The sequence below is a fragment of the Erpetoichthys calabaricus genome, chromosome 7 (assembly GCF_900747795.2).
Source record: "Erpetoichthys calabaricus chromosome 7, fErpCal1.3, whole genome shotgun sequence".
NCBI classification, from domain to species: Eukaryota; Metazoa; Chordata; class Cladistia; order Polypteriformes; family Polypteridae; genus Erpetoichthys; species Erpetoichthys calabaricus.
The window spans coordinates 86,693,156-86,709,673 of NC_041400.2; the positions used below are offsets into that span (position 1 = coordinate 86,693,156).

At 40.5% G+C, this 16,518-nt stretch overlaps 1 protein-coding gene across 1 annotated transcript in view; it reads right to left on the reverse strand.

Moving 5' to 3' along the window:
• LOC127528738 (protein ZBED8-like) overlaps positions 1–16,518 on the reverse strand; it is a 46,538-nt gene that overhangs the window by 10,276 nt on the left and 19,744 nt on the right. The window contains exons 2-3 of the mRNA XM_051929453.1: positions 10,939–11,061; positions 10,492–10,661 (exon numbers count right to left, since the gene is read on the reverse strand). Coding sequence (XP_051785413.1) covers positions 10,492–10,661; positions 10,939–11,061 — 293 coding nt within the window. The remainder of the gene's footprint in view (positions 1–10,491; positions 10,662–10,938; positions 11,062–16,518) is intronic.

Here is a 16,518-nt window from a genome sequence, read left to right on the forward strand (position 1 = left end):
CACCTCAGACTTGTCAAGAGCTCAGTGATGCTCTAGTCCAGATCTGGGAGGAGATCCCCCAGGACACCATACAGTATGTTGTCTCATTTGGAGCATGACCCGACGTTGTCAAGGCATGCATACAAGCACTTGGGGGCCATACAAACTACTGAGTATGATTTTGAGTTGCTGCAATGAAATTTTGGCAAATTGGACTAGCCTGCCGTATCATTTTTTCACTTTGATTTTAGGTGTGTCTTTGAATTCAGGCCTCTTTAGGTTGATAATTTTCATTTCCATCAAATGATGTGGCATCCTTTCATTCCTAATACATTACCTAGTCCATATCAGTATAGATATCCATCGTTGTTTTTTTTCCCATTGAGATCTGATGTGTTTTCAAAGTGTTCCTTTAATTTTAGATCCAGTGTAGAGATATACAAGGCTTGACCGAGTTTCTCCAGCAATTCGTCAATACGTGACATTGGATATGAATCAAATTTGGAAATTTTACTCAAGCATCTAAAATCTATACAAAACTGAATGGAGCCATCCGGTTTTGGCAACCAAACAATCAGACTTCTCCAATTCACGTCCAATTCGAGCATCTGTTTCACCTCTTCACACACCACATTCTTTCTTTCCTCCACTATACAATAACGACGCATTTGTACTTTAATACCAGGCTCAGTTTTGTGTTCAGTTGAGTCTGATCAGGCATGGATGAAAAGATGTGTGCTTCTTGCAATCAGAGTCAGCAACTCAGCCCTCCATAAGTGTCCAGAAAATAATCACCAATAGCAACCTCAGTCTGAGAGACTGCAGCGACAGTGGCTAACAGCTCATTAGGATCATGCCACTTCTTCAAAAGATTTACATGTAATATCTGAACAGGCTTTCACCAACCCAGTATCCTAACCTTATAATTCACAGGGCCCATCCATTCCTTTTACTACAGCTTGTCCGTGCCCTTTCACCAGAAAGTTATGTGGGTCAGACGGGATAAAGCAAGGTCTCGATCACCTTTTTTGAATTTGTGAATTATCTTTTCCTATCAAAATTATGTTTCTGTGCCTCCTGTTCACACTGTTGATGCTCCACAGTGATAGAGGACAATTTAGAAATATGTTCCTGCAGTGAAATGACCTGACAAATTTCAGACTCTGAGTTTCAGTCACATTTGTTCATTCTTCTTGAATAATATCCAAGACACCTTGTGAACACCTGCCAAATAGTAATTAAAATGGAGTTACATTGGTTAAAACTTGAGGGGATTCATTAACAGTGAACATGAGAAAGCTCAACACAGTATCCCAAGATGTCAGGTCATCATGACCCACACGCCTAATCATCTGCTTTAAAGTCTAGTTAAGTCGTTCAGTCAGGCCATTTGTCTGAGGATGGTAAACAGTGGTGTTCAGTTTTTAAATTGCAAGACTCTCAGATAGATGTGTCATTACTCTGGAAGTAAAGGACATATCCTAATCAGTTAAAATTTTGGGTTAAATGCCAATACGAATAAAAACCTCAGGGAGAGCCTTTGCAATAGGCTGCGAGTTAGTTTTCTGCAAAGCTGCCACATTTGGATATCTCGTTGCATAATCAACCAACATGAGTATATATTGCTAACCATGGGAAGTGGATCAACAATGTCCAAGCCAACTCTCTCTAAAGGGACATGCAAATTAGGCATCAATCACAGGGGAGCCCCAGAGGGTCTGTGAGCAGAGACAACCTGACAGTCAAGGCAAGACTTTTAGAACTGCCAGTAAAACCATTTTGAGATGCAATCCCTTGTTTTTTCTGTGCCCAGATGACAACCCAAGACCTGTGTGTGAGCAATTTTTAACAGTGTCTTTTGTTTATCAACCAGGTCCACCAACTGTTCGATCAGACCGCCTCCTAACTGATCAGAAATTACCCAATACAGGAAGATGTTCTTAACTAAAAAGTGAAGAGTTTTGAAATTAGGGGCTCACTTTTCCTTATCTATATATATAAAATCCTTTTCATGTTTGAAACGGAAATGACGTATGACCACGGGTTACGGAAATTGATATTGAAAAGAAGTTAAAAGACTGTTTAAATAAGGAGCTGGGAAGGTGAATGTAAAGAAGAAGCCAGCGGTAAAGCAAGTGAGACTCCGTAATAAGGGCGGTTGGGTGTACGTAGAAGGAGTGCCGGCTAACCTCGAAGGACTTTCGGAGCACACGGCTTTACTTTGCTTTTATGGTGCGGGCGTCGGCCATGGACGGACGCTAACGCCGAGACACCCGGGTGAGACGGACTTCTTCCTTCAACAAAGGAATCGTCGCCAGGCCGGTGAGATCGCTTCTTTTACATTTCAATTCAGTATACGAGTCAGCGGAACGTATCTGACTTGATCACTGGATTCATTGCTATTTGTGTGAGTGTTATTTTACTGATATTGAAAAGAAGAAAAAAAGCCTGTTTAAATAAGGAGCTGGGAAGGTGAATGTAAAGAAAAAGCCAGCAGTAAATAATAATAATAATAATTCATTACATTTATATAGCACTTTTCTCAGTACTCGAAGTAAAGCAATGAGACTCCGTAATAAGGATGGTTGGGTGCACGGAGAAGGAGTGCTGGCTAACCTAGAAGGACCTTCAGAGCACATGGCTTTACTTTGCTTTTATGGTGCGGGCGTCGGTCATGGACGGACACTAACGCCAAGACATCCAGGTGAGACAGACTTCTTCCTTCAACAAAGGAATCGTCGCCTGGCAGGTGAGATTGCTTCTTTTACATTTAAATTTAGTATACGAGTCAGCGGAACGTATCTGACTTGATCACTGAATTCATTGCAGATTTCCCAGGCCGTGTGAATTTAGACTTTAAAACAAAGTTGATATAAAAGAGACTGGGGAACATGTGGGGATTGTGTGTGTGTCTAATTTATATTTGTATATAGATGAAATATAGGTTTAAGTACTGTGAATATATTTGTGCTGTTTGTAAATAGGGTAATTTTCCGTTTCTTTTCCTTGCTTGCTTTTTTTTTTTTGCTGTTTCGCCGTTTTTTGGGGAGTATATTATAAAATATTTAAGGGGGTGGCATATTAATTAGAGTTTGTGTAGTTATTATAGATTTGACAAGGATTTAAAGGGTGTTTATTGTTTTGTTTGAATTATAATATATTCTTTTTTGATTGTTTAAAGAATTGTTGGGGTGATTATTTCCTTTGTATAAATTCATAAAAGACAACTCCAGATGAGGATATCAAATTGGGGCTAAGGTTCGGTTGGGTTCCGTACTTAATAGAATTAATTTTCCTAAGAGTAGATTTTTGTGTGTGCTGGGCTCCTCATTCAACTTAAGAGGAACGCGCTACATCTTGATAGTAAAAGAGATGAAGAAAACAGCTTTGTGTCTTTCTACTTTTTAACTGTGCCGAGCTGTAAACCATGTGAAGACGAGACCGCCTTCAGCGGGGAGGGGTCGTAAGAACAATGTGGACGCTGGGAGGCGCAGAATGTCGGGCTTTTCCTCCTGGTCAGCAGCTTTGCAGTTTCAGGCAGCGTCCTCTCTTCTCGCACTGTTTCTCACACTTCAAGTGTCCTGACGGCTCCTGGGACAGTGAAAATCTTTGCGAATAAGTGTAATCAGCGCTATCGAACCGGGACTCTCTTGGTAAATTGCGGTGCACGGCTACTTACTGTCCCTTAAGAAGAATTCGTGTCACTAAAACCCTGCAACATTCAAGGTTGCTTTTGTGATGAATTATTTTAAGAAAATAGAGAAATGCCAAGCAAAATGACACCTTTTATTGGCTAACTAAAAAGATTACAATATGCAAGCTTTCGAGGCAACTCAGGCCCCATCTTCAGGCAAGATGTAATACAGAAACTGGAGTTTCCTATGTTTATATACACACTCTAGGACAAGAAACAACATTGGTAAATATTTAAATGAGAAATTTTGAATGTAAAAAATTAATAGATTCATTCAGGCTAGGGTTAATTTAACAAGAGAGAAAAGAACAATGTATTGTCAAGATCTCTGGATAAGATAACTGTCCAACAAAGTCTTTTGAAGTTTGTAATGAGTTTTTTCAAAACAATGTGGGTCTGTAGACAGGTTGTCTGTCATTCTGAGAGATGTAAACAATCCTCATATCTGGCCTTAAAACTCTTGTCTTTATTCAATCCATGTTGTAAAGTATTACATTTTAGCATGAGTTTAACTTCCCATTCTTTTCTCTCTTGCTGTGTTTTGAAGTTGCCCATAAGCACTGTGACTTTAAAGTCCTTCTCACAGTGTCCATGGCTGTTGAAGTGGGCCGCCACAGGAACATCTGTGTGGCCATGTTTAATGTGGAACCTGTGTAAATTCATTCTCTGGCGGAGTGTTTGTCTTAGTTTCTCCCACATAGAGTGCAGTGTCAGGACATTTCATGCAGAAAATTAGGTAGACTACATTAGATGATCTGCAGGAAAATGATCCCTTAATGTGATGTTCAAGTCGGCAGTGTGGTATAACTATACGGTCTGTATCATAGATGTGGGCACATGTTTTGCATCTTTTCTGTAGGCATGGAGATGTGCCATTTAGACCTACAGAAAATGGCACATCTCCATGCGTAAGTTGCTTATGGGCAACTTCAAAACACAGCAAGAGAGAAAAGAATGGGAAGTTAAACTCATGCTAAAATTTAATACTTTACAACATGGATTGAATAAAGACAAGAGTTTTATGGCCAGATATGAGGATTGTTTACATCTCTCAGAATGACAGACAACCTGTCTACAGACCCACATTGTTTTGAAAAAACTCATTACAAACTTCAAAAGACTTTGTTGGACAGTTATCTTATCCAGAGATCTTGACAATACATTGTTCTTTTCTCTCTTGTTAAATTAACCCTAGCCTGAATGAATCTATTAATATTTTACATTCAAAATTTCTCATTTAAATATTTACCAATGTTGTTTCTTGTCCTAGAGTGTGTATATAAACATAGGAAACTCCAGTTTCTGTATTACATCTTGCCTGAAGAAGGGGCCTGAGTTGCCTCGAAAGCTTGCATATTGTAATCTTTTTAGTTAGCCAATAAAAGGTGTCATTTTGCTTGGCTTTTCTCTACATTCATAATGGCTAACACGGTACAACACCCTAGTACTTTAAGAAAATAGAGGGTTTACATCTAAAAAGATGTACCGACCTCTTCATGTTAAGTATTAGACTTGGGAATTGTTTGGACCTTCTGCCCATTAAGCATGGAAAGGCAGCATCCACATTTTTCAGAATAATTTTTTGCTTAAGTCACAGGCCCATAGTGCAAGGTTGTCAAGCAGGTAGTTTGCCCGAAACCACTGCAGTAGTACTCAATGTATTTTACTTCTTAAATGTTAACGTTTGACTGTTTAATAATTTATACGCTTCTTATATCTTCTTCAAATTCTTTTATCAAAATATTTTACTACTTTAATAATATTTATATAATTTCTATTTATTTATTGTAAATGCTCTTTATTTGTTCAAAAATAACATTGGTAATTACCAAACTTATTTTATAAATACTACATTTTAGGTTTTTTTCCCTTGCACTCAGTGAGCGAAGCCAATGGGTAATCAGCTAGTAGTAATAATAATAATAATAATAATAATTCTTTGCATTTATATAGCGCTTTTCTCGCTACTCAAAGTGCTCAGCAATTGCAGGTTAAAGGCCTTGCTCAAGGGCCCAACAGAGCAGAGTCCCTATTGGCATTTACGGGATTTGAACCGGCAACCTTCCGATCACCAGTGCAGATCCCTAGCCTCAGTGCCACCACTCCACCTGTGACATATGCTTGATTATACACTGGACGAATTGGGTTCAATTTCCAAGCCAGCTCCCAGACTGATTCTGTCAGCTATAAACCCCTCCCTTTCTCCTAAAGGAAAGAGATGCTTTGAAGGCAGCCAAATGCTGGGGGAACAAAGCATTCCTCTGTCCAACTAAGAGAGGCAAAGGTGAGGAGTCCGATATGGCAGTCCAAACTATAAGTTCCTTCCCTTATATTTCAGAGGAAGTAATATAGTCTTATACTCTTTAATATCTCCATGAACATATGGAATGTTCACTTGATCCATGCCTGTGAAAGGACTCTCCTGAAGCAAGTCACATCAGATTACGTAGAGGTCCCTACCAAAATACAGCAGGGCAGGAATCTCACATCTGGCCAAGCTGATAGAGACCCTAAAGTTGTCTTTTTTCTCAAGGGTTTAATAATTCATTCATTACATTTATATAGTGCTTTTCTCAGTACTCGAAGCGCTATCCACACAGGGAGGAACCGGGAAGCGAACCCACAATCTTCTACAGTCTCCTTACTGCAAAGCAGTAGCACTACCACTGCGCCACCTGTGAGGAGACCTGAGCACAACATGCCTCTGCCAAGCCATTCTCCATGGACTGAGCAGGTTAGAGGTGACACTCCCTAGAAGATGTCCAGACTGGTCACAGCGGAACCACCTGCGTTCAGTCCCAATTGCATAATTTCCAAGACGCCGTCTTCTGCATGGGGTGCCAGCCTGAGGGCCCCTGCCAGCCATGTTGCGACTCCAGAAGCTTTTGAACACCTGCATGGTTGTATGGGAAATAGATTTCCAAATATCGTTCCATTTGGGGTTCTTGTGTGCCACTGAAGGGAGCTCCTTTATGACATGGAGGTTCTGTCTGACCTGGAACTACTCCCAGGTATGACTTGAAATGGGAGAAGACTATCGTTTGTACTGTGTTTACTGTGTGCTTGGAACCTGATGATGGGTAATATGCCCAATAGGAGTCTTTTTGGAGTGGAACTTCAATGTGAGACAGTTGTGTTCTGTTTTTTTTTTTTTAGTTTTGTAACTGAAACAAGGAACTGAGTGGTGAAAAATAATTTTGGATATGGTCAATTCTACCTTCTTTTCTAGCTATAGCTCTGTTTTATATGTATACATAACAAGAGATAGACACCATCTGAAGAAGCTGTGTAAGTGTGTGATTCCAAAGAGTCCTTTGTCTCCCTTGCCTTTGACTTATCCTAAAAAAAGACCATGAATTTACTTTTGTCATGTAATTCTAGTTGTTGTTCTACTTGTGTGCCGGCTAAATTATATTAAACTCTAATTTTGCTCCCTTTAACTTAATGTCTTCATTAGGATTACTTTGCATGCTTTCTCGATTCGTGTAGCAAGGCAAATGATTGCTAATCCTGTTCTTTGCTTCAAAGGATATATTTCCAGCTTATTTAAACTTTTTTGCCCAGTTTTTCTAGCATCTTAATTTTCTTTCTACTTTTCCACAGGTAGCTAAGCAGATTACCAAAATAAATTTTTTGGTATAGACTTTCAACATTCTTTCTTTTTTTCTTTGTATGATCCCTTTAAGTCAAAGTATCAAAGTGAACTTTATTGTCATCTCAACCATATACAAGTATACAGATAGACGAAATTGCGAAGCTCAGGGTCCACAGTGTAACAACATGACGTGCAAATAATAAATTAAAAATAGAATTAAAATTAAAATTTAAAATTAAAACACAAACAAGACATTGTGCAAAGACAAAACAAAGAAGTAGCAGCAATATTGATGTGTAAGATATGTAATATAATAAATAATATAGATAATACAGAAATTATCAGTCTATGATAATAGTTGTTTAAGACATGTGTAAACAATGATAGGTCAGAATGTTTCACAGCAGAAGCATAACAAGAGTGTCAAAATACTTAAAGGTCAGTATGAGATTTTCAGTTCTTTTCTACTTGCACACTCGTCTTTGCAGGAAAGTGGCTCGCATGTATAAAAGTTCTGTTTTTAGAGGTGGTTGAGGCCGTGTGGAAGGTCCCAGGGGGCAGCCTGGTGTTAAGGAGTCTAACAGCTTGGGGGTAAAAACTCTCCTGCATCCTGGCAGATCTGGGTTTGATGCTGCAGTATCTTCTCTTGGATGGCAGATGTGTGAAAAGTCCATGTGAGGGGTGTAAGGGGTCCTGCACAATACTGCAGGCCTTGCGAACACTACATTTGTAAAATATGTCCTGTAGTGAAGTGAGAGGCACCCCAATAATGTTCTCTGCTGTTTTCACTATCCTTTGCAGGCGCTTGCGGTTGGATATGTTGCAGTTGCCATACCAGACAGTGATGCAGCTGGTCAGAACACTGTCAATGGTGCCTCTGTAGAACATGGTGAGGATGGAAGGGGGAAGACTTGCTCGCTTCTGTCGCCTCAGGAAGTGTAGTCTCTGCTGGGCTTTCTTGATTAGTGATGAGGTGTTATGTGTCCACGTAAGTTCCTCAGTTATGTGCACACCGAGGAACTTGGTACTCCTAACAGTCTCCACATCTAAACCATTGATGCTGAGTGGGATGTGGGCAGGACGTGATTTTCTGAAGTCCACGATTATCTTTTGTCTTGTCGACATTGAGAGACAGATTGTTTTCTTCACACCATGCAGACAGCCTTCCACCTCATCTCTGTATGCTGTTTCATCATCCCTGCTTATCAGTCCCAGCACCGTTGTATCATCCGCAAACTTGATGTGGTTGGTATTGTGCGTCGCTGTGCAGTCGTGCATCAGCAGGGTGATAAGCAGTGGACTAAGCACGCAGCCCTGCGGCGCTCCAGTGCTCAGTGTGATGATGCTGGAAGTGTTGTAGCCCATCCGAACTGCCTGGGGCCTCTCTGTCAAGAAGTCCAGGATCCAATTGCAGAGGGTGGTGTTCAGGCCCAACCTGCTCAGTTTTTCAACCAGCTTTGGAGGGATGATTGTGTTGAAGGCAGAGCTAAAGTCTATGAATAGCATCCTGACATATGTGTCTTTTTTATCCAGATGTGTCAGGGAGAGGTGAAGGGCAGAGCATATGGCATCCTCACTTGACCTGTTTGAGCGGTATGTGAACTGAAGAGGGTCAAGGGAGGCAGCGAGATTAGTCTTTATGTGTGACATGACTAACCTTTCAAAAGCACTTCATTATGATTGGCGTGAGTGCAACTGGTTGGTAGTCATTCAGGCATTGATGACTTCTTCGGCACTGGTATGATGGTGGTTGACTTGAAGCTTGCTGGGACTGACGACTGGCTCAGAGATGTGTTGAAGATGTCTGTGAGGACACCAGCCAGTTAACTGGCACATTCTTTGAGCACACGACCAGGTATGTTGTCAGGTCCTGCAGCCTTGCGTGGATTGACTCTGGATAGAGTCATCTTCTTGTAATTTATGGAGAGACAGAGTACCTGGTCAGTGGAGGGAGGTGTTGCTTTTCTCACAGACTCTTTGTTCTGCACCTCAAACCGTGCGAAAAAGTTGTTCAGCTCATCCAGAAGGGAGGCATCACCATCGCTGCTGTGTGGGTTGGGCTTGTAGTTTGTAATTGTCTGAACGCCCTGCCACATATGACGTGTGTCTCTGGTGCTACTGAATTGTTTGTTGATCCTCTGCGCGTATGCCCACTTAGCTCTCCTTATAGCGCGAGACAGGTCGGCTCTGGTCACCCTGAGGACGGCCTTTTCTCCAGATCTGAAGGCTGCATTTCTGATCTTGAGCAGCATGTGCACTTCTCTTGTCATCCAGGGCTTTTGGTTGGCTTTTGTGGTAACATCCTTGGTAACAGTAACATCCTCTGTGCATTTGGAGATGTAGCCAGTCAGAGTCTGTGTACTCCTCCAAATTGATGGAGTCACCATCCATAGCAGCCTCCCTGAAAATGTCCCAGTCTGTCAATTCGAAGCAGTCTTGGAGAGCTGAAACAGCACCAACCTGCTACACTCTGATGCTCTTGCTCTTGGTTTAGTGCGCTTCAGCAGGGACTTGTATTCAGGGACCATAAAAACGCTGATATGATCTGAACAGCCGAGGTGGGGGTGGGGTAGGGCCTTGTAGGCGTCAGGAGCGCTCATGTAAACATTGTCCAGACAGCTTCCCCCTCTAGTAGCAAAGTTCAAGTTCTGGAAGAATTTTGGGAGAAATGACTTCAAGGTGGCATGATTGAAGTCTCCAGCAATAATGAAAAATGCCTTGGGGTGCGTCGTTTGCAGTTTTCTGATGATCTCGAGGAGTTCCGCTAGCACCTGGTTAGCATTTGCGCTAGGCGGGAGGTAGATGGCAACCACCAGCATGCAACTGTATTCCCTTGGCAGGTAGAAAGGCCGACACCTTACTGATAAAACCTCTATCAGTGGGAAGCAGTGACGCGCAACTGAGGCAGCATTCGTACACCACTCTCTGTTCACATAAACACACAGTCCCCCCGCACGGGTCTTACCGGACAAAGAGGCGTCTCTGTCTGCTCAGAAGATGGTCAGTCCATCTAGCTGGATGGCCGAGTCTGCAATGTTTTCCTGGAGCCATGTCTCAGTGAAAATAAAGATGCAACACTCTCTCATTTCCCACTGCTTGGCCCGCTGCAGCTTTATATAATCCAGCTTGTTGTCCAGCGATCGGACGTTCGCAAGCACAATAGACGGTATCACAGGTCTGGTTGGGTTAGTATTTAGCCTTGTACTAACACTGCCGCATTTACCTTGTTTCTGCTTCTGATCGCTGCGCTTGTGTTTTTGCCAGCTCAGCTTCTCAGGCTGCTGAAGTATGTAAAGCCCGCAGAGCGTCTCTGTCACCTCACTGGATATTTCGGCACAGTTTCTTCGGAAATCGAGCAGGATTTGCCACTCGTAAATATATGTCTGCGTACTACTACGCAGTAGTAAAACTTAAATCTACTTTTTTACTTGTTGACAAAGACGAACAAAGATTAACACTAAACACCATAGACTCGGGAGCTCTATAAGCCGCAGCCTGCACGGGCGCCACCATCTTTCACATGCTTCTTTTATCCTTCTGATGACTAAAGCGATGTGCATATTTTGTAATCTCACAACCAGCAATAATTTTCTCCTCAGAAAATAAAGGAACAAAGAGAACCAAAAAATAAAGTACAATGAGGCACATCTCAGTCTTTCAAGTCCCATACTTTTGGTAAATTGCACGCCCTCCAGCATGGCTGAATCTCAGTTTGTGGTCTTCATCAGGAAAAGTGCTAGTTTCTCTACCAGATTCTGCAGGCACGTGAATAGGTTGACCATCTAATAGGGTGCTAATTGTGAGAACAGAAGATGAAAAATGTAGTTTTGGTATAGGTAAGTGTGCAGAAATGCAATAAAAATGTATGTATTTACCCATTTTGAGAATTGTGATGATTATTACAAAGGCAAATCTTTATTTTCACAAGTCACATTTTGCTTGAAACTGCTGCTCACATGTGGGTAGCCAGACATGTGGGGCACTATAAAGCAGCTATGAAGAAATATCAGTTTGCTTAATGCAGCTGTCTTCCACAATAATACACCACATACAGTAAATGGAGTTCTCAATAATCAATTAACACCACAAAAGAAATAAAAAACATAACCTATAGTGTATTGAAAAATGAATAACAGTGAAAGATGTAAACAATGCGATAGAAAAAAAACAACATTGTAAAAAGGTAATATCAGAATTATTAGAGAACAAATGTATAGGTTACGATTCTAGGTTAGCACAACAAAATAGGAAAAAAAACATAGATCTAAGAGAGAGTAATAATCTACCTTAATAAAAGGACAAGTGTCACTGTGTGTCTGTGTGTTCATCATGTGTTATATGCCTAGTGCTAATATGTGTGATGCACCATCTGTTGGAATGAAAACTGCAATGTTCTTTATTACTACATGTATTACAAAATAAATTTCAATAGATGATGTACTGCAAACCTTAGCATTGAATACGCTGAAGTCTACCTTGATTATTTAGATTTCAGTCAGTCTTAGACAGGTGGAACAACTAGTAAGACTAACGAGGGTTAAAATGAGGGAGGGCAAGAATCTTATCCTAAGTTACATGATTTCTTAAACAGATATTTTATTGTTTATTAATCTTTCACTCCAAAGTATTTCAGTGTCTGTGCCTTGACAATGATTCCTGAAGTTTTATTATAATTGAAAATGTGAAGAAGGACTTGTACTCACTTACACGTGACAGCAATTGCTAGACCTGTACCCTTTGTCTACTAGAGCATCAGATCTAATTGCTAGGTTACCAACACAGCTACATCATAAACGTCAGGGGGGAAAAAAAGCAGGTGCCCGACTTTGCAATTTCAGAAGTTACGTACCTCATTTTCCTTGGGTTATCATGGGTGGTGAATAAAATGGATGAGATTTCAATGCTGGTCAGGGGCCAATGGGAATACAAACTCGGCAGTCTTGTGTGCTTCACTGAGATGTGGTTTAGAGCTGAAATTCCAGACTCTGTGGTTGCAATGAATGAATTTAAAATTGTACAGGTGGACAGAAGCAGGAGGAAAAGCAATAAGAAAGAGGTGGACTTGATATTTTTGTGAACAACCCCAGACACCTTTTAATTGTAATGTATACAACCCAAGCATTGCATTGCTTGTGGTGAGCTTACGACCTTATTACAGTATATGCCAAGCGAGTTTTCACATGCGATTGTGTTGCTAGTTTACACATCCCACCCGCAACCATCTCAGCAGAAGCGGCAATCGCAACAGAGCATTTTCTGTAATAAGCAAACTCTCTTCTGACCATCCCAGTGCTTTTATCACAATTTCTGTGGATGTTAAACCTGTTTCACTTTTCTCCAATTTGTGGACTGCACAACAAGAGGAAACAGGACTCTGGACTTGTTATATGCTTTGTTACCTTTAGGCTGATCGGACCATAATTTGGTACAGCTCATACCTGCTTATAAAAACAATGTCCACGGGTTGCCATCCACCACCAGGGCCATGCAGACATGGACAACTGAGGCTGAGTTGGCTCTGAAGCATGCCTTTGAAAACGCTGACTAGGATACGCTTTGTGAGTCACAAGGGCGGGACATTGAGGAATTGAGCCACTGTATCACAGACTACATCAAGATTGTGTGGATAACCAATTCCTCACAAAGACAGTGCTCTGTTTTCCCAAGAGCAAGCCATGGATTACAAAAGAACTGAAAGTCCTACTAAAAATGAAGAAGACAGCCTTTAGGTCTAGACATGAGGATGAAATCAAATGGATGCTGTCAGAACTGAAGAAGCAGATTCATTAGGGGAAAGCCCACTACAGAGACATACTCGAGCACAACTTGCAACAAAACAATGAAGGAAGTGTGGAATGGGATGAGGACTATCACGGGCTACAAGCAGGCTGTTAAACATGCAGAGGAAGAGAACAAGAACAGGGCTAATTAACTGAACCAGTTCTTCAGCAGGTTTGACTCATTCTTGTCAGTCCAGCCCTTCCTCAGCACTGCTAGCCTATGTTTGCAAGCTGGGAAGGTTCTGTAATTCCAACTGCCATCTGCACTCTGCACAACCTACAATGATATCACACCTGTTTTTCTGTCCACATCATGCCATTCTGCAGCATGGCTGCAAAGAACTTAAACGACTCAGCACATCCACATAAGAATGACAAGGGTGAACTTTCTTGAAAGATTTTACTGGATATACCTCTTTGTAAACTGAAATATATGCCAAGTTAACATACAGCTATTGATAGATTTACAACCAAAGACTATAAATAAGAAGTAATGATTTACAAAGCAGTACATGGTAGACAGTATACATCAAACAATAGAACTTTAAGATATAAGACACTTACAAGGCAAGTGATTTCACTGGTCAGATTGTGACAAGAGGTGCATGTAGACAGAGATTCAGATTACTGTGTACCACAACTAACTATGGGTTCATATACCTTAATGATACATTTTGAGTATGACTGAAACAACAGAGAAAGGGGGTACCTACATGAGACACAAGGGATACATTATATTTAAATGTTCAGTGTGGGACTTACATGCTTTACTTGAGTCTTTATGGGCATTTATAACACAACTGTGAGTGTGGGATGTGACTAACAGGTGTGTTAATAAGTGATGAGACAAAGGTGGTGCACAGTTCAAAAATTATGAGTGACAGCTAAAAGCATGTAGGGCAGATCACATGTGGTCTCCGGGCCCCATCCACTCCCTGGATTGTGTGTCTCTGCTGATCAAGTGAGAAGAGACCTGAGAAAGCACTGCATAAACAAAGCTTCAGGACCAGATGGAATCTGCTCTAGCCAGCACTCCGGGGCCCTTCAGCACCTGTTCTCCATTTCCCTGAATTTGCAGAATGTTCCCCAGCTGTGGACAACACCCTGTGTGGTCCTAATACAAAAGAAAGGGCATTTCAGTGATCCCTAGGGCCAGTTCCTCTTACTTTACATATCATGAAGACTTTAGAGAGGCTAGTGCTAAAACTGCTACGAACCCTGGTCTCAGAACATCTGGATTCTCTGCAGTTTGCCTATCAGGCACATATAGGTGTGGAAGATGCTCTCATCTACATGTTCCACACAGCCCTACTCCCACTTGGACATAGCCGGCACCACAGTGAGGATCATGTTCTTTGACTTTCCCCCAATGCTTTTAACATCATTGTACCTCATTGACTGAGGAAAAAGCTCAAGGCTTTGAATCTTGAAGCTCCCAGAAGCTCTCAAAGTCTACTGGATCATGGACTACCTCACAAACAGACATCAGTTTGTGAGGCTGAGGTACTGTGTGTCAGAAAAGGGGGTATGTAATACTGAACAACTTAGGAACCTGTCCTGTCTTCCTTCCTGTTCACCCTCTACACAAAAGCTTTCCAGCACAATACTAGCACTTGCCATCTACAGAAATTCTGAGATGACACATCCATCATAGGTTGCATTATTAATCGAGATAAGTCAGAGTACACAAAAGTCGTAGAGGACTTCATCTTGTGCTGCAGGGACAACAACATGAAACTCAACATCAGCAAGACAAAAGAACTGGTGGTGGAATTCCAACATGCCAAAAAGCCTCTCCGATCAGTCACCATTCAGGGGAGGATGTGAAAGTGATGCAGACCTACAAGTACCTGGTGGTTCACATTAACAAATTGAAATAGTCTGACAAAATAGTGGTGCAGTACAAGAAGGGCCAGAGCAGATTGTATTTAAGGAGACCTAGGTCTTTTGATGTGTACAGTAAGCTGCTGGAAATGTTCTACACAGTCCACAGAAGCCAGTGTGGTGTTCTACACTGCAGTCTAATGGAGAAGCAACTTTAGCACAAAAGAATCACAATGCCTGGACCAATGTTTTCCAACCTCGATCCTGGGGACCCCATGTGACTGCAGGTCTTTGTTCCAACCAGATTCCTAATCAGTGACAACACCTGATAGCACTGATCTCATTTAATTAGCTGATATTATTTTTCTTTTATTCTACATTCAGAAAAGCACAGCAGCATGCTTTTTACATTTATAAGACATTTAGAAATATTTCTGCTTTTGCTATAGATTTAAATGCTTAACTCTTTTGTCGATTTCATTATTTTGCCCTTTCTCTGTGTAGTTTTTCCCCTTCATTGTATCTTATTAATGAGAATTAAAAATGAGCAGAGCAGACACGCTGGCAAACAACACTGAATAATCAAAGGCTGCAAGTACTTTAGCATCAGACCCACTAATTAGTAAATAATGGATTAATTAAACAATTAGAACACCTAGAAAAGTAGAATGTAAATCAAGATGAAAATATTGTGAAAAAGAAGATACATTATTCTCATATAACTGCTTGGTACATTTTAATATATATATATATACTAGCAAAATAGCCGCGCTTCGCAGCGGAGAAGTAGTGTGTTAAAGAGGTTATGTAAACATATATATACATATACATATATACACATCTACATATACATATATATACATATATATATATATATATATATATAATATATATATATACACATATCAACATATATATATACATATACACACATACATATACATATATACACATACAGACACATATATATACATATACATATTTACATGTGTGTATATATATATATATATATATATATATATATATATATATATATATATATATATAATATACATACATACATTCACAAAATACCTGTGCTTCGCAGCGGAGAAGTAGTGTGTTAAAGAGGTTATGTAAACATATATATACATAAACATTTATACATATGTATATATATCTACATATACACATATCTACATATATATATATATATACATATATATATATATATATATATACACACATACAGACACATATATATACATATACATATTTACATATATATTCACATACAGTAATCCCTCGCTATATCGCGCTTTGTCTTTCGCGGCTTCACTCTATCGTGGATTTTATATGTAAGCATATTTACATATATATCGCGGATTTTTTGCTAGTTCGCGGATTTCTGCGGAAAATAGGTCTTTTAATTTCTGGTACATGCTTCCTCAGTTGGTTTGCCAAGTTGATTTTATACAAGGGACGCTATTGGCAGATGGCTGAGAATCACCCAACTTACTTTTCTCTCTCTCTCTCTTGCGCTGACTTTCTCTGATCCTGACGTAGGGGGATTGAGCAGGGGGGCTGTTCACACACCTAGACGATATGGACGCTCGTCTAAAAATGCTGAAAGATTATTTTCACGTTGCTACCTTCTGTGCAGCTGC